General features: G+C 39.0%; 1 protein-coding gene across 29 annotated transcripts in view; it reads left to right on the forward strand.

Annotated features, from left to right (window-relative positions):
• CAMK2D (calcium/calmodulin dependent protein kinase II delta) overlaps positions 1 to 20,191 on the forward strand; it is a 320,633-nt gene that overhangs the window by 247,285 nt on the left and 53,157 nt on the right. For all 29 annotated transcript variants that reach the window (XM_069593410.1, XM_069593426.1, XM_069593413.1 and 26 more), the window contains 3 exons: positions 2,945 to 3,047; positions 10,423 to 10,506; positions 19,013 to 19,107. In XM_069593410.1, coding sequence (XP_069449511.1) covers positions 2,945 to 3,047; positions 10,423 to 10,506; positions 19,013 to 19,107 — 282 coding nt within the window. The remainder of the gene's footprint in view (positions 1 to 2,944; positions 3,048 to 10,422; positions 10,507 to 19,012; positions 19,108 to 20,191) is intronic.

Below are 20,191 nucleotides of genomic sequence, written 5' to 3' on the forward strand. Positions count from 1 at the left end.
TTGTTTTAGAAGGTCAGAATAGCAGAATATTAGCAATTAATAGTGTAATGGTGACCCTTCCTTAAGGAAGTAGCCACTAATTCGGTGAGAGATTCTATTTCAACTTTTGTGGAATATAACCACAAATTAGCTTACTTTCTGTAGACATTCATAATCTAAATTTATCTACTTGCCAGTGAACTTTTGTAGTGCAATATGTTCTTAAGTTGGAAGCTATCTGAATGGTAGCAATTAAAACCAGGATAAATGTGTACTGCCCTGGTTTAAATGCTACTTTAGAAAATCTTGGTGATTGAGTCTCCTGTATCCTTGCAGAACATGATAAAAAGATTATTCAAACATATTCGAAAGAGTTGACTATAAGTCAAAAGTATGTGATATTTTTATTGTTTCTTTGATGCTGGCCATTATTAGAAGCAATCTTGTGATAAAATATTTTATAAAGCAAGTAATCCTTTAATAAGGGCAGTAATCTCCTCATTTTTTCAGTTTGTATTCCATAAATTCTATATTTTAGGTTTGCCTAAAAGATATGCTTAAACATGAAGTCATTTCAGTGCTATTAATATTTGAATCTATACAGTAACCTTGAAATAGCCATGCCTTTTCCTGTGCATAACTGCAGCTGAACAGTCTTCTTGGGTGTAAGGTGAAACACGGATCCAGATGGACTTATTATTTCCTGGATAAGTCACAGGGCCCTACAGAGAGGTCTTAGAGATCGTCTCTAGGTATGAGTATTTGCCTCAGTCATTCAGAGACTGTGCATCAGAAAACTCCAAGGTGTTCCCTTTCTTCTGAATTGGCAGATCCTTGGTGTACAAGGGCATAGTGCACCCAGCACTGCCCAGAACTTTTTGATTTATTAATAAGAATAAAAGCACATTGAATTGTTTATAAGTTTATTCATTGATGACACTGGCGTTTGGTCAACAAACTTAAATACCACTTGAAATTGAAAAGACCTAAAATGATTGCGATTTCTAAAGCAATTGGAACTCTTTCCCTAAATGAGTCTGTGGGTATTAGCAGAGATCTCTGACGTCTCAATGCTTTTGAATATGATGGTCACAGAGAAATAAACTATTACTGTTTGTGTTTTCTTCCAAGGTATTTATTCCATAAATTAATAGCTGGCAATCACTTCTTGATTAAATGAGAAGGTACATAAATGCAGTGACCATAAGCTTTAGCTGTGAAAATAAAATGTTAAATATTAATCATATAGCATGGTTAGATACTATAGTATAGTGACAGATAAACAAGAATTCTAAGTAATTTCAAATGTTAGATTTTACTGAAAGTTATTTTAGCGTGGAGATATTTCATATTCTTAAGACATGTTCATCCCAACATCCAAATTAAGTTTTCATGTTTTTAGCGTTTAGGTAAAAACCCGTCAGCCCTAAAACATTATAAAGTTTTCCTTAAAATTACCATTTGTCATAACAGTGGTGAATCTGATGGCAGTGAGCAGCAGTAGCCTGAAGAAGTCTGGTACTCGATTAAAACTTACCTGCCTACACTTCAGTTCTTGTAGATTTAAGCTAATTTCTTCTGAGCTCTGGTTATGAGTCTTTGCTAATTTGCATGGCTGGCTTAATTAATAAATTAAATGTTGGTTTAGGCTGTGTTTACACAAGGTCAAAACAACAACAGAATTGACTAATTCAGTAAGGAAAAAAAGTAGCAAATTTCATGGAAAAAAATTGAAATCAGTTGTTTGTTAACATATAAACAAAACCAATTTGATTAACAGAATGTTTAAATGTTTCAGACAGTTGTTTTGGCATTTGGAGAGTCCATTGTTTCCCAACTTTTTTCAGCCTGAGACACCTCTAAATTTGCTGAGTTTTAGCCCAAGGTTAGAAGATGTTGAACCACTCTTCCAAATACACATACCAATCCAGACAAACATTCATCCGGATACCTAAGGATCTAAGGATGATAGATTTACATTATGCATTAATCGGCCTCCTTTTCCTGACCAGCTTTTCCCTTCATTTCTTAAAACCCACAAAGGCTGTCCAGGGAAAGTCAAGAATTTGTCATGGTGCTTATTTTCAAAGTACCAATGTGTCTCAATGACCCGGTTGGGAAACAGTGGTGTAGACACAGCCTTATTCCAGGATTGAGTTATCAGTCCTTGAGTGTCCTTGAGTAATGATAAATAACTGAAAAAATTAAAATGTGTCTCTCTTATAGTATTCTGAGATGTGAAAATAAATATATAAGTAATATTTTGAATCACACTTTGAAGACATATACATTATGTTTTTAAAAACTAGCTTATGAAAAAAAAAGCCAACTATAACATTTGGCACATAAGAGTAGACTCTTTCTGCCTTTAAGAATAAACAGATTCTTAAAGACAGCAATTTTAATACATAATCAGAATAAGACTCCAAAATTTGTACAGAAATTGTTTGGAAACAGTGAGGAATGAAAATCACTACATTTGGGTCCAAACTCTTGAAGTCAACTAGGATTTAATTTGCACAGTTTCATTTGCCAAATGTCTGTAGATTGGTCCAACTCTTGTTATCATTTTGCCAAGTTCCCTTCTGCTGAAAAATGTCTGTGCTCTGAAAGGCTTCTAAGCCAATGTCCGTGGCCAAGTCTGGACCTCAAGCAGCACTTGGAAGCATGTGAGCAGGTCAAGACAGGTGCTCCCATTCATTTGCACTCTCCCCAAGTGTATCCTCTCTTCAGCCCAGTATCTCTCCAGGACATACATGCATCTGTCCGAAGCCTGCACACATGATCGCTTGTAATCATTTTCTAACCATATTTTCCCTGGGATTTAGGAATGACAGTCTCCGGGAGAGAGGACAGTGCATGACTTTTTCTTTTTTTTCCCCCTCCTAATCTTACAAAATGTTAGTTTTGAAGAGTCACTTAAAATAGAATCTCACATCAGTCTCTCTTTTCTTTCTAAATAAAGCCTGAGAATTTGCTTTTAGCTAGCAAATCCAAGGGAGCAGCTGTGAAGCTCGCCGACTTTGGCTTAGCCATAGAAGTCCAAGGAGACCAGCAGGCGTGGTTTGGTGAGTCGGGCCTCCCCCTCATGCTGTTTCCACTCTCTGGGCTGCGGTCCCATCCCACTTACAAGCTACGACAAAACAGAAATGTTCATTCTGACAACTTGGCTAGTCTTAAGATAGTGGACTTTTATAAGCACCTAATTTTAATGACATTAAAAAAGTATAAGTCAAAAAAATAAGGGAAAATATAATAGAAGAGCAGTAACACAGACTTTTTTTCTTAAAGGACTGATGAAAAGTGGGTGCTGTATTAATTAATAGGAGGACTGCCATATTCAAAGAGTATTTGAGAGAAAACTGATTGTCCAGATACAGCCTCACTTGATGCTGAAATCTCCTATGTAACTAGGCATTTGTACAATATTTTGCATATTTTGTGATTAGCAATATTAAGTTTTAAAAATATTATAAAGTATATAGAGAGAAGTTTACATAATACATGGTGTTATGTATCTATATATGTGTGTGTGAGTTTCATCAAAGTGCCAGTTTCTGCTCTACAATTTTGAAATTTCTATATGATGAAATTTCTGTTTCCTTGCAAGTAAGGACAAGATTAACTCTAAACAAATTTAAATTATATACAGTATTAAATATTTCGGGATTATAGTATTTCAAGTTTATGAATTGTTTTGATAAGTAAATTATTGTACCCACTGAATTTCTCATGCTTTTCTGCCATTTCCGAGTATTAAATCCATTTTTCAGGTGGTGTTCTAAAATATAACCTCTCCACAAGCTTCAACCTTACTTCTATTCTCACTTCCAGTGTATTGAGATTAGAATTCGAATATAGTTGATGTGGCTCAGAGGGTAAAGTGTCTGCCTGCAATGCAGGAGACCTGGGTTCGATCCCTGGGTCAGGAAGATCCCCTGGAGCAGGAAACGACAACCCACTCCAGTACTATCGCATGGAAAATCACATGGACAGAGAAGCCTTGAAGGCTACAGTCCGTTGGGTCACAAAGAGTCAGACACGACTGAGTGCCTTCACTTTCACTTTCACTTTCATAGCTGATTTAAAATATTGTGTTAGTTTCAGATGTACAGCAAAGTGAACCAACTATACATATATGTATATCCACTCTTTTTTTAGATGCTCTTCCGCTATAGGCCATGACAGAATATTGAGTAGAGTTCCTTGTGCTATACAGTAGGTCCTTATTAGTTATCTATTTTATAAATAGCAGTGTGTATGTGCGTGCATGCTAAGTCACCTCAGTCGGGTCTGACTCTTTGTGACCCTATGGACTGTAGCCCGCCAGGCTCCTCTTGTCCATGGGATTCTCCAGGCGAGAATACCGGAGTGGGTTGCTCTGCCCTCCTCCAGGGGATCTTCCTGACCCAAGGGTCAAACCCCTGTCTCTTATGTCTCCTGCATTTGCAGGCAGATTCTTTACCACTAGCGCCACAGTCGTGAGTATATGTCACACTGCTTTACCCCAAATTTATGTCTGTTTTCTACATCTGTGACTCCTCTTTTGTAAAAAGTTCATTTGTACCTTTTAGACTACACACAGAAGCTATATCATATGATATTTGTCTTTGTCTGACTAGCTTCACCCAATATGACAGTCTCTAGGTCCATCCATGTTGTGGCCAGTGGCAAAATGCCCTTCAGTTTGAATTGCTTATCCTCTAAACAATAACAACAAATAGAAAGAGAGCTCAAGAAATGCTTAATTCTTTTGTTTTCTATACAAGTAGTTTTCTGTATTCCTAAACATACAGATGTATTTGCGAAGTACACAGATCTCCCAGGATTCACCATCTCTGTCTCATCTGCCCCAGCCACTTACCAGGAGTGGCTGGTGGGGCAGCCTTATCCACCTCCTCTGAAGGCAGCCTAATTCAGGACGTCATTTTGTGCTGCTGGTCCTGTTTCAGTGGTGCCTGACCATTATCCTTGTCTCTAATACCTCTGTTCAATACTGCCTTTTACATTAAGGTTGTCCTTACTTACCAGGTGAACTTAATACCTCCAAATTTGTCATTTGCTGTGTCATATTTTCTCATATAACTGGACAAAGCTATTCCATTAACTGCAAACTGAAAAGAGGTAGGACCTAGAATTAGTGCTGTAAATTTGAGATGCAGAGACATCATTTTATCCTAGTAAGGAGTGTAATTGACCCTGATAAAGAGCATACAGTTACAGGAGTTGGGGTCCAATAGGAAGTAGTGGGGCTATCACCGAGATGGGCAGAGCAAATCACTGGAGATAGAGAAATGAATTAGAAGGTCCTGCCCTTCAAAATGCTCATACTTGCGTATCAATAAGTATTTAGCAGGCAGCGTGGGAGCACCTTAAACAGAAGCAGGTGTAAGGTGCTCTGGAGCACAAGAGGAAAATTGTGGAAATTTCAGTGACTGGGACAAGGCTTCCCCCTTTCTGGTGGCTGAATGGAAGTTTTGTTCACTGGCATGCAAGGAGATAAAGGCATTCCAGACAGAGGGATCAACACATTCAAAATTTCAGAAGCGTGAAACAATTTTTTTTCTATTTCAGGAATAACAATAGGTTGATTACAGCTAAAGTAGAAGGTATACTAAGATGGGGAGCTGATGAAGTAGGAAAGGATTTTATGTTCTTGTGAAGGATTTAGCATTTATCTTAGAGGTTTCAGGAATCTGGTGAAAATTTTTGAGCAGAGGAGGATGTAAGTGGGTTTCTGTTAAGTAAGGATTTGGTAGGAGGGTGGCTTTAAGGATAGCCTTCAGGCAAGGGGCCAGTTAAGATAAGGCGGGTGTTCAAAGTACGCATGAGGACAGCTTGAGCTAAGGAGCGCACAGGAGCGAGCAAGCGCCAGGTAACAAGCAGAAAGGACAGGAACCCTGAATTTTAAGGGAATCTGTGTAGAGGAAGTCGGAATCCTGCAAGCTGGGTTCCAAGACAGAACTCTAGTCATTTCTAGAACAAAGCAGGACCCCACTTTACAAGGTACCAAAAAGGGACTTAGGCTCAGGGATGTGATTGCCAGAACTATGTACAAGATAATAATTGGATATCGGGACTAAGCCAGAAGCCTTATTACGGAGCCAAGGATCAAATTTAACACTGACAACTTGGATGATGCTTATAAAAGTATTGAAGTTGAGCTCCTGAAATCTCACTTGTTTGGGTGAGATTTCATCTCTTCTGCTAGATCACAAGCTGTTTGAGGGACTGTGTGCAGTACAAAGTTTCTGCGTTTTGAATTAAAATACTGCAGCTGATATCCTGGCTCTGATTCTTAACAACTGCATAATATTAGGCAAGCCGCTTTAACTCTGTGAGGTCAGTGTCCTTCTTGCAGATGGAAATAGTAAACACTCTTTCATGAGGCTGTTATGAGACGAGTAAAGTAGACCATTGGAAGATGCCTGGATTTTCAAAGCTATTCAGTAAGTTTTCAAAACTGTCTTGGAATGAAACATGTCACAGAACCAGCCTACGCAGTAAAAGTTGTTGAGTGAATAACTAAATATTAGGCTAGTGAAAGCAATAGCATCCATATAAAGGTATACAAATTTTCAAATTGTGATAATTCAGTTCTCAAGGCAAGCTGGTCTCAGAGAAATAATGACAGATGGGAAGTAAAATTCCCCCTTTTTCTTCAGTATGATGATAATCAGCTAAGTTCCTACCAAGATGCCTATTAGGGTAATGACTTTTAAAAGATGCATTTCAAGGTCTAAGAAAATCCATCATTTTAAAAGTATAAAAAAACATAGTTTCTAAGCTTGGGAGAATACTTTTTTTTTAGCTTTCTTTTAAAGTCTGTTTGTTTTTTAATGGGTTGCAAAGAGTCAGCCATAACTGAGCAACTGAACACATTCAACTCAAATTAAGTGAAGGGTATGTGATGTACTGCCTTTCTTTTGGGGATATTGCCTGATATATTTTAGGTTTTAGGAGGAAAGGCATGTTTTAGTATGAATGGTTTGTTTTGGTAGTTATTCAGTTTTCTGCCATAGTCTCATGTATTTGACTGGTTAATTTTACATTTTAAAAGATGTAAAGGTTTTGAGTGGGGAAACATTGATTTTAATAAGAAAAAAGCAGAACTCTTTCTTCATTATGTATAATGCCAGAGTTTCAAGCTTTTACAGAGTTTTGTTTTAATAAGTTTGAGGTCTACTCCAAATAAGAAAAATTATTCAAGCCACTCTAGAAGCTCTCTTGTGTTCGGTTATTTTTTCCCTTATTTTCAAGTTCAGATACCTGTTTTGCCCATGTGACTTCTTCGGTCTTTTTTGTATAGAGCCAAAAAGGCTAGAAGTAGTAGCACCCTGTAACACTCGCGTGAGGTAAGCTAGGAGATTTACCAAAGAGAACAATCTGTTTCTCCCGTGGGATTGGAAATGCTGTTTGCAATCCATTTCTTTCTTTTGTTTTCTTTCTTTTTTTTTTTTTTTTTTTTTTTGCTACTAGGAAAAAAGGATAACTACAATGATCTGTTTCTTATGGAAGAATTATTTTGCTTGGTTGCTATTATGTTATTATGTCTGTTGTTTAAATATTAAGGGTGTTTTAACAATGGTATGTTGCAGTGGATTCTGTATGTAAGTAATTCTGTTTTCTCTTTGATCCTTTCTGGTATTCCTACTGGCTTTTCAGAATGAGAAACATACCCTGTCTCTAAAGAAGGCAAGCTCCCATTAAATTCCCATTGATAGTATATATCATAATAAACTAGATTTTTAGGAGTTCAGTCTCATGCTAAAGAAAATCTAGTTTGTCTTACCCTCAGTGTTTCTGTATTCGTGAGAACATGTTGTAAAGTGCACTGTTTTAACATCTGTGCGTCGTAGATGTCGGCTGCACTATTCTCAAGGGTAAGGACCCCTAACTGCTCAAATGATAGTTGTGCCAAATAGGAGCAAGTGTCTCTTAGCATTTTAGTCTCCAGAAGAGGTTTGTAATAATTCACACTTAGGGTTATCACTTCATTTCTTGCACAGTGGTTACTTCTTGGTCTTTTCTGCCTCAGTGAAATGTTAACATTTCCTACTCCAGGCATGTATTCTACGAGTTATTTAAGACATGCATTAAAGTTTACCAATTCTAGATAGGAGGTTACAGATGGCATATAAAAGGGTAGTCGAAATTCAGAGAAAGAAAGGACCACTGAGAACTGCAGGAGATGGAAGTAATTTAGAGTCACCGTATGCTAGAGAAAAAGTACTCCCTCCCACACATACACCAAAAAAATCGAGGGTTCAAGAAACAGAAAAAGCATCGTTAAGGGTGAAAATGGAAGGTTTATTTTCAAGCAATCTTAAAGAGATTTTTTAGGTTAAGTGCTCAGAAGTAGAAAGATACTGCGTAGACTGAATGAAGGGGAAGTGGTGGGTAGGACCGGATGACAAGGTATCTTAAAATGCCAGAGTCTGTTTGCCACTGGATTCCCTTTGTGTCTCAACATTGGGAGGAGCTGGAAAGGAATGGTTGGAATGAGAGAGCAGATATGGCAGTGAGAAGCCCTGGAAAGCTCTTGGAAACTAGTGTGCCTGTCTCTACCTTAGGATAGCAAACTTCCACATCACTCCTTCAGGTAATCCTTGAGCTTCAGCCAGGGGAACCAGCACTGTTGCTCAGTAATTCTTTTGAGCTCACAACTACCGAACAAACATTTCTATCAAATAAAGTTTGAGCTAGAGGTGGATCCACTGTGGTCCATGTACAGTTTAAACTGCAACATACAGGTCTTTTCTTGAAGTTCCTTCTCACTGTCCTCCTCATCCTCCTCTAAAGCAAGCAGAGGAGAGGACAGGCAGTGAAAATGGGGGGAAAAGTGAAATCCAAAATCCTTTGCCTCAAAATGTAATTTTGTGGTAACTGTGTTATTATATATATGCTTGTTTCTAAGTACAGATTTGTTTTGGAGGTGGGGAAAAGCTCCTTTCTTGGATGCTTTGCATCCCAGTAAATACATAATGTGCTTCATCACTGATTTGTAGTCAGAAGAATTCCTGATTCCATATCCTTTTAAAGAACACTTTCCAATTTCTGTATGCATTTAAAGGAAATTTCCAAATAGCAATAGCTATTTTTGGTAATTTTTAAAGTAAATATTTTTTATTTGAAAACCATTATTTTCATAAATAAGTATTTTACTCTAGATGCTAGCTATTAATTATCATTTAAGTATACCTTCTTGGAAGTACTGATTTATCTAATAGGAAACTTTCTTTAGCCATCTAGTTTTGCATACCTAATCTTTTAAAAATCTAGCTGATACTTGTTTAGTAGTGACTCATCTAAATATTCCTGAGTCTTCTCTTCAGTTGCCACTTATAAGTACACAGTGATTATTTATTAGTACAGAGTGAGCTCTTTGATATATTATGAGTGCATTTCTTCTCCTAGTGAGTTCTTCAGTTACTCTCAGCCCCCTCCCCCTCCCATAGGCTACCTCACTATCAAAAATATTTACTGAAAATTTGTTTTAAATTTATCCCCAGGATCTATGTTTTGGGTCCTTCTACTTTGTAGATAAGTGTTAGTTATTCAGTTATATCGACTCTTTGCAACCACATAGCTGCTGTAGCCTACCAGGCTCCTCTGTTCTTGGGATTCTCCAGCAAGAATATTGGAGTGAGTAGCCATTCCCTTCTCCAGGGGCTCTTCCTAATCCAGGGATCGGAAACAGGTCTCCTGCATTGCAGGCAGATTCTTTACCATCTGAGCCACCAGGCAGTCCCCACTTGATAGGTAAATATCCCTCATAATAATGCTTCCCTGGTGGCTTAGTGGTAAAGAATCCGCCTGCAGTGTGAGAGACACAGGTTCGATCCCTGGGTCAGGAAGAGCCCCTAGAGAAGGAAATGGCAACACACACCAGTATACTTGCTTGGGAAATCCCATGGACAAAAAAGCCTGGCGGGCTACAGTCTGTGGGGTCGCAAAGAATCAGACATGACTTAGCAACTCAACAACAGCAACAGCCTCTCATCATATATTATGTAGGCATCGTGATAAGTATCATCTTTTGCAGTTTTCTCCTAATTTCTTCCCAGGTATACGGTAGCATGTTCTGACCCTCTCACAGGTTTAGTTTTAACTTCCACATGAACAGGAATCAGAACTGCTGACCAAGTAGTCTGAAGCATATACACTGACTGTGCAGCACCATAGAAAGGTTTTTCTATGCTGTGGGGCGGGGCGGGGAGGGGGTGTGTTTCTTCTAATTAGCTACAATGCAGGACAGATTGATGTTAAGACTGCTACAGAGAGAAACTCGTCCACGTTATTTTATTTCCCTAAGAGCCTTGTCTTATCTTGACAAGCAGATCAACAGATACAGAAGCCCAAAGAAGTTTTTCTTCCTTCCTTTGCCATTTCATATCAGTTTTGCCAAGTTGCTTTTCATTTATTAACATCTGTTTTCCCTAGGTTTTGCTGGTACACCTGGATATCTTTCTCCAGAAGTTTTACGTAAAGATCCTTATGGAAAGCCAGTGGATATGTGGGCATGCGGTAAGGAATCATCTTCATGCAAATTTTGCAGTGCACCACTATTGTTACAATAAAAATAGTATCTGTCAAATCTGAGGTTGATGCTCTCTAGCAATCAACTTAAGAGTTACGTTCTCAGACTTTAGCCTACAACAGAGTCGCCTGGAGAGCCTGTTACACCAGATTGCTGTTTTCTGATTCAGTAGGTCTAGGACAGGAGTGTTTGCATGTTTAACAAGTTCCCAGGTGATGCTGAAGCCTGAGGCCCAGGAGGCACTTTGAGATAGGGCCATAGAGTGTCCTCTACAGAGGGCGTGGGGTTTATGCTCCCATCCTCTCACCTCCTCCAGGGAGCCCTGACCACAGCTGTCCTGTCTGCAACACAAGGTGCTCAGCAGGGATTAGCAGAAAAAGAGTGACTCTTGGAAAAGAGTGAAATTGCCCTGTGGGGACTGGGCTCTGGTTTAGCCCTGGCCTTTAGCAACAAGCTCTAATCAAAACATAGCCTGTGTAGGCTCAAAGAATGGGGAGTTTCCACCACAGCTTTTATAGCAGAATTTCTGTGTCAACATACACTTCAAATTGGTGGGAGACTGATATAAAAGGGGTATTTCGGGGTATTCTGAAACATTTTCTGCTGGAGTTACTGGGCAGGAGCTAACTCTGTAGGCTTCTGACACTGTATTATTAGTACAACCAACAACTTGGTGTGTGATCTCCAGCTGGGTGTGTCTTGGCTTTTATTCACTTCCACACCTAAGAAGGCAGATGTGAGACGAGCACAGCATTTAGAAGCACAGTGCCCAAATTCAAGTCTGCTCTGCACCAGCTGACCCCACCTCCTCAGCAGCACTGACTTGGCTTCTTTACCTGTACAGCAGAAATATTCACCTTCACAGAACGGTGTACCCCACCCCAGCACTCTTGCCTGGAGAATCCCAGGGCCAGGAGAGCCTGGTGGGCTGCAGTCCATGGGGTCGCTGAGGGTCGGACACGACTGAGTGACTTCACTTTCACTTTTAACTTTCACACATTGGAGAAGGAAATGGCAACCCACTCCAGTGTTCTTGCCTGGAGAATCCCAGGGACGGGAGAGACTGGTGGGCTGCCGTCTATGGGGTGGCACAGAGTCGGACACGACTGAAGCGACTCAGCAGCAGCATAGAACTATATGAGGGTCAAATAGGGTTTTTAGAGTTTGTAAAGATCATGGCATCCGGTCCCATCACTCCATGGGAAATAGACGGGGAAACAGTGGAGACAGTGTCAGACTTTGTTTTTTTGGGCTCCAAAATCACTGCAGATGGTGATTGCAGCCATGAAATTAAAAGACGCTTACTCCTTGGAAGAAAAGTTATGACCAACCTAGATAATATATTCAAAAGCAGAGACATTACTTTGCCGACTAAGGTCCGGCTAGTCAAGGCTATGGTTTTTCCAGTGGTCATGTATGGGTGTGAGAATTGGACTGTGAAGAAGGCTGAGTGCCGAAGAATTGATGCTTTTGAAGTGTGGTGTTGGAGAAGACTTTTGAGAGTCCCTTGGACTGCAAGGAGATCCAACCAGTCCATTCTGAAGATCAGTTCTGGGATTTCTTTGGAAGGAATGATGCTAAAGCTGAAACTCCAGTACTCTGGCCACCTCATGGGAAGAGTTGACTCATTGGAAAAGACTGTGATGCTGGGAGGGATTGGGGGCAGGAGGAGAAGGGGACGACCGAGGATGAGATGGCTGGATGGCATCACTGACTCGATGGACGTGAGTCTGTGTGAACTCCGGGAGTTGGTGATGGACAGGGAGGCCTGGCGTGCTGCGATTCATGGGGTCCAAAGAATCGGACACAACTGAGTGACTGAACTGAACTGAACTGAACTGAAAGCAATTTGAAATGCAAACAGCTATTATTCTGAAAAGTTGGAATTGTCACTTAAAGGGTAGTATCTTAGGTGAGCTCCAAGCTCTGTCTTCCTCCCTGAGACTGTTTCCTAAGCAGGAGCTGTAAAATCCTTCTGGTGAGAGCATTGCCACAAAACGCTGTTGTTCAGGTCCACATGTTAATGGCAGATAACTCAAAATATTTTGTTTGCAAGAAATCAGCCTCCATCACAGATCTGTTAAGAGACTGACAGATGCGGATGGGTTTTATTGGGGCGGGGGAGCTAGAGCGGTACCCAGCACTGAAGAGAGGGTGTGGTACAGACAGGTCCGGACCAGAGTGAGTCTTGGTATCTCAGCTTCCGCTTTTAAAATGGTGATGATAATGGTACTTGCCTCCTAGAACTACCAAGAGGAATTTTTACACACACACATCTCATGAATGACTGTAGAAACTCAGAGCCACTTGGCATCTTTCAGATTTCAGCTCGTTTCCCATGGGTAGAGTTATCTTCCATTTTGCTCCGTTATCTCCTTACCTTTTCTTTTTACATGTTTTTTTAATTTTTTACTAACAGCCAAATCCCTTTGTGACAAGCCTGCCCTATTTAGGGCCACCAACCCTTATTTTCTGTAGAAATTTTGGCATCCTTTAATTGCATGCTGAAAAATGTCCTTGGGATCACATAGTTAACTGCAGAAGTGTCTTAGATATTATAGTGTGACATAATTGCGGGAAATTACACACACACACACACACACACACACACACACACACACACCCCACACACACACACCCTCCCATCCACCCACTACCTGGAACATAATAAGAGACTTTTATGCCTTTTGTTACATTTCTGGGTCTCTGCTGCTTGGAATAGTTTTATCATTTTATTATATGTCTTGAAGGTTACATTAAATTCACTTTACTTACAAGATGGTACACCTTTTCTCATTCCCATTGTAATAGTCACCAAAGTAATGTACACTTTATTTACTGCTTTTAGGTAATGACAGTTCTTGAGAGAATCTCTTTTTCAACCATCCCTGAACACTAGCTCTTAACTACTTCTTTGCAAAGGTAGACATTAGATAGTATGGTGAAAAAATGAGATAACCCAGATAAGAAAGGAAATACAGAATAAGCCATTTAGCAAAATGGCAAGTAATCTTTGTGAATCAAACTCTATAAGTACTCAACCATAGCTGCCTTTGGGCAATTGACATAGAACAGAGTGAAGTACAGTTTTGGTATAATGGCTTAAAGAAATCTGTGCATTTTTTTCATTGGAAACATACAATAATCCATACACAGAAAATTTAAAACACTTATCCCCACTATTTTAATGATCTCACACAGAATATAGCCTGACTTATATCTGGGCTTTGAAAGCTACTAGTCCATTACTGGAAAGTAAATGCTAGACATTAATGAAGCAAGAATATAGTCCTGTGTTGTGCCATTAGCAACAGTAAGTTGATTTAGATCGTTTTCTTGCTTATATAGGTATTTCCATAATTCCATAGTGGGGTGAGCAAATGTTGTTTATAGATGTCACTGAATGACTGGTTTTTAACTGAACTTCCTTCTACATCTTGGTTTTAAAAAATAATAAATGTAAGTCTGAAAACATAGTGGACGCACAGCTTGTCTTGTTACTTCTCTACCTGCATTAGACATCAGAACAGTTATGAGTAGTAACAAACTAGTGGCTGTCCCAGAATATATTGTAACTTGTAACAAACCTTTGAAATCTTAGGAGGATGTGTTCCTTGTTTTCTTTCATGGCCAGATTAGGTCCAGCAGTTGTGTTATTTCTCAGCCTTAGCCTTTCCATATTTCAGCTGGAATAAGTCAGCATCAAGCGCTTTTTAAGAAAGTATTTGCCATTGTGAAATCTCAAGCCTGCTGGACCATGTGTTCCTTTCACCAGTTCTGTGGCTCTTACACTGGACCATCCAGCTGTGCCTCACATTTAGAAGGCTCTCTACCTTCATCCCTCACAACCCACGTCTTCATTAGTCTTCAACCCTTGGAGCTTTCTTCCCATAATCTCTACCAACATTCTCTTATTCTGAACTGACGTACTTTCGGATACTTCTCTAGATATAGTATTTATTTATTTCCCTGACTTGATATTTTTCAAACTGTGGATCACAGACCACATGCTTCAAGGTGACCTACCTGAGTGCTTATGAAAAATACAGTTTTCTGGGACCCACCCATGAAACCACTGAATAAGATTCTCTGTGATGAAGTTCAGGAATTTGCATTTCCACAAACTTTCTGATGCACACCACCATTGGGCTGCATAACACAGCTAGTTGGGAATTCCTGCAGGGCAGCAGATTTAGGATTCTTACACAGTAGAGCTCAAATTGCAAACAGGTGATCTACAGCTCTATTGGCCAGACACTTGGACCATTTATGGGTCGGGGGATTGACATTTATCTTTAAATTTATATAATAAGTTATATAATTATCAGGAGATTTCTTTGGCAATTATCAGTTTCTGGCTTCCCTAAAGTAATTGAAAGAACAAATAGCAAGATGCTTGTGTTCTTACGTGGCTGCTGTACTGCCAGACAGATGGACACAGGCTCTCCCTGGCACCCTCCCTCCCTCCTGCCCGGCAGGCATGGGCATTCACCTTAGCCTGATGCCAGAGAACCTCTCAGTTTGCCAGCCCTACCACATGGTAGAAATAGTTTTCATCATCTGAAAAATAATTTGCTAACTTGTTGGCCTTGATCTTTTAGATCTTTGTTCTACCCATCATTGGCCCCTTAGGTCCCCCCTATTTGAATTGTGTTTTGGTTTTGGATCTTTGTTCTACCCATCATTGGCCCCTTAGGTCCCCCCTATTTGAATTGTGTTTTGGTTTTGGATCTTTGTTCTACCCATCATTGGCCCCTTAGGTCCCCCCTATTTGAATTGTGTTTTGGTTTTGGATCTTTATTCTACCCATCATTGGCCCCTTAGGTCCCCCTATTTGAATTGTGTTTTCGTTTTGGATCTTTGTTCTACCCATCATTGGCCCCTTAGGTCCCCTCATTTGAATTGTGTTTTGGTTTTGGGTTTGCATAAGGGATAAAAGGAAGCTGTTCTATCCCTCACTAGTTAATTTCCAGACTCCACCTGCATTTTGCACATAAGCTCGTGCTGTGCCCTTTACTTTTTGAGAATTTGAAATGGGTACTTGTTAGACTGCTCCGTTAACTTCCCACTGACTTCTCAAGAGTTTCTCAGCATTGCTGCTTCACCTTTTTTTCGTAAGAACAGCCTTTAGAATGTTTTGATCATTGATGTGATTATAAGCTGTAGCTTTTATTAAAATCAGTTTTGAATGTCCTTGATAATATAGTCTTTCTACCTAATCAGTAATCAGTGCTTCTCAACTCTTATTAATCAAACATCTCTTAGCGTATTCCAAGCACAAACGTGTACGTAAGATAATGAAAACTTGTTTTAACTTTCATTTTTTTTTAATGTTATATGAAGTGGACTGTGTCAAATAGTTCAGCTTTTATGGAAAATTTGTTACAGAAAATTATCTCTACGAAAGCAGAGAGGATAGTAGTATACTGAACTGATGGCTAATCTTATTTCCTCTTCATCACTTGACTCAGTCTTCTACCAAGATTATTTAAGTCACACCCAAACGTCATATCAATATATCTATAAATATTTTAATGAATACTTCTAAAAGAAAATGGCTTTTTAAAAAACATATTAATAATAGAAATATTTTTAAATGTCATATTATAATAATAATATTTTAATGAATACCTCTAAAAGAAAATGACTTGTTAAAGAACATGTTAATAATAGAAATATTTTTAAATGTCATGTAATAGTAATTGCTTAAAATAATCAAATATGTAGTAATTTTGCTATTTGCCCCTTTGTCTCATAATTTCATTATCAGCTTGGTCTCTTAAGTCTCTGTTATTTGTAAGGTCTGCTCCTCTCTCCCCCTCTTCTTCTCACTCCTCTTTCCTTGCTTCTCCATTTATTTGTTGAAGAAACGTGTAGTTCCAACAGAGCACACCTCAGACTTCCCAGTCTGGTCTCTGTATACTGTTTGCCACCATAAGAGTAGAAGTGGCTGATTCCAAGTCTAGATCAGGGAAAGTAATGATCCAAGAGCATCTGGTGAAACCAGAAAGAGCAGAAACTATTAAAGGCTACAGAACTTGTATTAACAGGACTCAGGAGCCACTTGGAAGTGCCTTCAACTGATTAAAGATAGGACAGTTAGAAGATAAATAGGAAAAATAACAGTGATGGATTAAAATTTTAAATTTATGTTTGCACTCAGTAATAGTAGTCAAAATGCAACCTAAATCCTGGCCTTTGGAGGATGTTTGGGGAACCAATGTGTTATTTGAAAGCTGATTATTAAAGAAGGAAAAAACTAATTACTCTCTCTTTTCTCTATGAGCCAGATCTCAGGGTAGCCAAACAGCTGATGAAATAAGTTATTCTTAGACTAAGGAAGGCGTAATAGAACTATGCTCAGCTGTGTCCAACTCTTTGCAACCAGGTGTACTGTAGCCCACCAGATTCCTCTGTCCGTGGGATTTTTCAGGCAAGAATACTGGAGCAGGTTGCCATTTCCTACACCAGGGGATCTTCCTGACCCAGGGATCAAACCCGCGTCTCTAATTGACAGTTTCACATCCGTCTGCTCAATAGTGTCTTGTAGCCTGAAAGTATTTTTAAAGCTATTATATTTATGCTATTATTTTATTTAAAGTGTATTTTTTGTAGGCATCCATCGAACAAATCATGAGCATTTATTAACATAGTGGGTGCTGATTCTTAGGGAATGAAATGTCTGTGAGTCTCCCTTCCCAGAAAAGTACCACACCAAGTGTCAACCAGTAGACGTAACTCACAAGAACAAAGCTTCAGAAGCAGGCCGTGCCCAGGTCCAGAATGCTAAATGTTGCAGATGTGGCTCTATTTTATAATTTTATAACAACCTAACTCCAGATGCTTATTAGAGAAATGAGTATTTTAAAATGACTATAGACTGTTTCCATTGCAAAGCTGATTTTCTTCTTCACCCGCTAAACCATAGAAAAGGGTTAAAGCTACTTAGGTATATCCTCTTTTCTACTTGCATCCAGACACTCATCATCCTAATTATTATCATCATTAAATGCATCTGTTAAATCAGATAGGAAAAATATGAAAATAAATGAATGAACATTAAGTCAGTGATATAGTGAAAGATAAAAAAAACATTTTTGTATTGCAAAGTAAGGTGCCAATATTGTATTTGATTTTCTGCACTGTCCTTTTTTTTTTTTTTAATTCCACTGTGGTGAAGTCCCTTTAGATCTTGATTTTAAAGCATTGTTGGGTTTTTATTTAAGAATATTGTTTAAAATGCTTTATTCTGATCATGATCAGCTTTTTGAAGTGGGTCTTCCTGAAGCAGGTTAGAAAATCCTAGGGTGATTAAACCCTTGTTTAAAGTCATCTTAGCTGCAACAGTGTCTATCATATGAATATGTAGGGTGTGGTGAACAGGAGCAGGGTCAAGTGTCCCTAACAGAGTAAAGGTAATGAAGAGACCAGCTTTGGGAGACAGGAGATGCAGGCCCACCAGGCAGCATGTCGCCTATCTTACCACCACTCCCAGGCTTCCCTGGTGAAGGGGACTCGGCAAGAGAAAAGCAAGCAGGAGACAGCAGCGCAATGGCAGGCTTTCCTCTGGGACAATGGGCTAGAAATGAAAGATCTTAAGCAGGGCATAAAATGTTTCAAGAGTAGAGGAAGGGACATATGATGACAAAGAGGATGATCCAAGGAGACATGTAAACCTCAGATTCGATTTCAGGGCAAGTTAAAAACTACCAGATACAAGAATTTTGTTTAATTTAAAGATTAAATCAGGTATTGATCAATTTCTCAATAATTACATATCTATGAAAAAGATATTAAATTGTCTTAAAAGCTGAGCATTTAACTCTTTGGATTTTATGCACACTTTCAGTCTTCTCTTTTCCCTCTTTGTAGTATATACTCCTGTAGTATCACTGGTTTAGTTGTTTTATTGAAGAAGCTATCTTTGAAGACTAAGATCATTGATGAGGAAAGGATTTTCATCTTCTTATATGGTACCCACACTCCCAGGCACCCTGGATATTTAGAGCATGAATCTGTAACCAGGGCACCATTGCTCCACAAAATGTCCTAATTAGCAAAATGACTAAGAGGAAGTAATAACATGTTACGTATTTAAATGTCAACCTCTAAAGTGACTAAAATCACATGGTATCTAAATCGATAAGAGCACCAGGAGATCGTGTGTGCACAGCGCTCAGGGAGGCCAAGTGCATCACCCGCAGCGGCAGGTGGGCTTCAGAGTTAGGTGTTGCTCTGCTGTGCACCTTTAGCATTAGTCCTCTGCTGCGCGCATTGGACTCTCACGCTGTCAGAGTCCTTGGACAAAGGAGGAACAGCGTTCACCCTCCACGGAACACTTCAGAGTGCATCATAACATGTCTCTGAAGTTTACCAGCCATCCAGTTTTCTGTCTTTGAATGGACGTGGCTTAATATCATTGTGGATCTGCCCTATTTAACTTATTGGTTTCTCTGTGACTTAACATTGCGTTAATATGCTCATTCCCTCCAGGAGTCATCCTCTACATTCTACTGGTTGGATATCCACCATTCTGGGATGAAGACCAACACAGACTCTATCAGCAGATCAAGGCTGGAGCTTATGATGTATGTAATAAATATTCATATAGCTTTATATTAGGGTTTGGTTTTTTTATTTACCAAAAAACAAATTTTTCATTGCTATTTTAATAATATCCCTTATTATTTTCCTCTCTTTTAGGAAAAAAGAATAAGACATGTAACATATATATTTAGTTTCTATTTCCTTTAGCCCTTTATTTCATAAAATTGAAAGGAAAACAGTTTGAAGTCTCTAAGGAAGTACCTTGCTTGTCAAAGTTTTAAATCTTAGTGCATTTTAAAATATATAAAAATTAAAGTATTTTTGCTTTAGAAGTGGTTACTGTTACTACCTGTTAGCTGACTTATATTTTCAAATGCTTACTGCTAAATTATATGTTAAAAATATTTTGCAGTGATCCATGTATCAAATAGAACATTGTTCCTTTATGTCAGCTTTGACTGTTTTTGTTTTGTTTATCCATTGAGCTTCTGTGAAAGCTTTCATTTGAAGAATGGTTTTCACAGTTGAAAAATATTGAAAAATCACAGTTCCAATACATTTAATTTACAATTAGAATATTTGAAACTAGGCATATGAAAAAAGGTCTGTATTGAAGAGTAAGGCCTTAACTACTTTGTCTTTATGGCTTAGCTTTGTGCTCTTTGGTGTAATTTTCTCTCCTCTGATAAATATGATTTACCACTTCCTCTGATTTTACCTCACACAGCCCTCGGGAAGTCAGAATGCAGGTCCGGAGATGCTTTTCCTGTGTTATTAAGTGGGCTAAGTGGTAGGCAGTGACGGGTCCACCTTGTGAGCACAAGTTAAGAGTGCAATGTGGTAAAGAGAGAAGTGATGAGAAAGCTATATTATATTGTATCAGGTATCATGGACTCTCCTGACTAAATGTAACATTTAGAGAGATGGATGTATCACAGATGTTTAAAATCTATGATTTTGAAGCATTCCATTCCAGCCAGACTAATCATAATTAATCCAAATTGTGATTTACCTGGCCATTCTAGTGCATTCACCATCTTTACAGACTAGAACTAGGAACCCCCTGGGAAGACAGGGGCTTCGCTTCTTCCCTGGCGGCTCAGACAGTAAAGAAGCTGCCTGCAA

The sequence above is a fragment of the Ovis canadensis genome, chromosome 6, assembly GCF_042477335.2.
Source record: "Ovis canadensis isolate MfBH-ARS-UI-01 breed Bighorn chromosome 6, ARS-UI_OviCan_v2, whole genome shotgun sequence".
Classification (NCBI taxonomy): domain Eukaryota; kingdom Metazoa; phylum Chordata; class Mammalia; order Artiodactyla; family Bovidae; genus Ovis; species Ovis canadensis.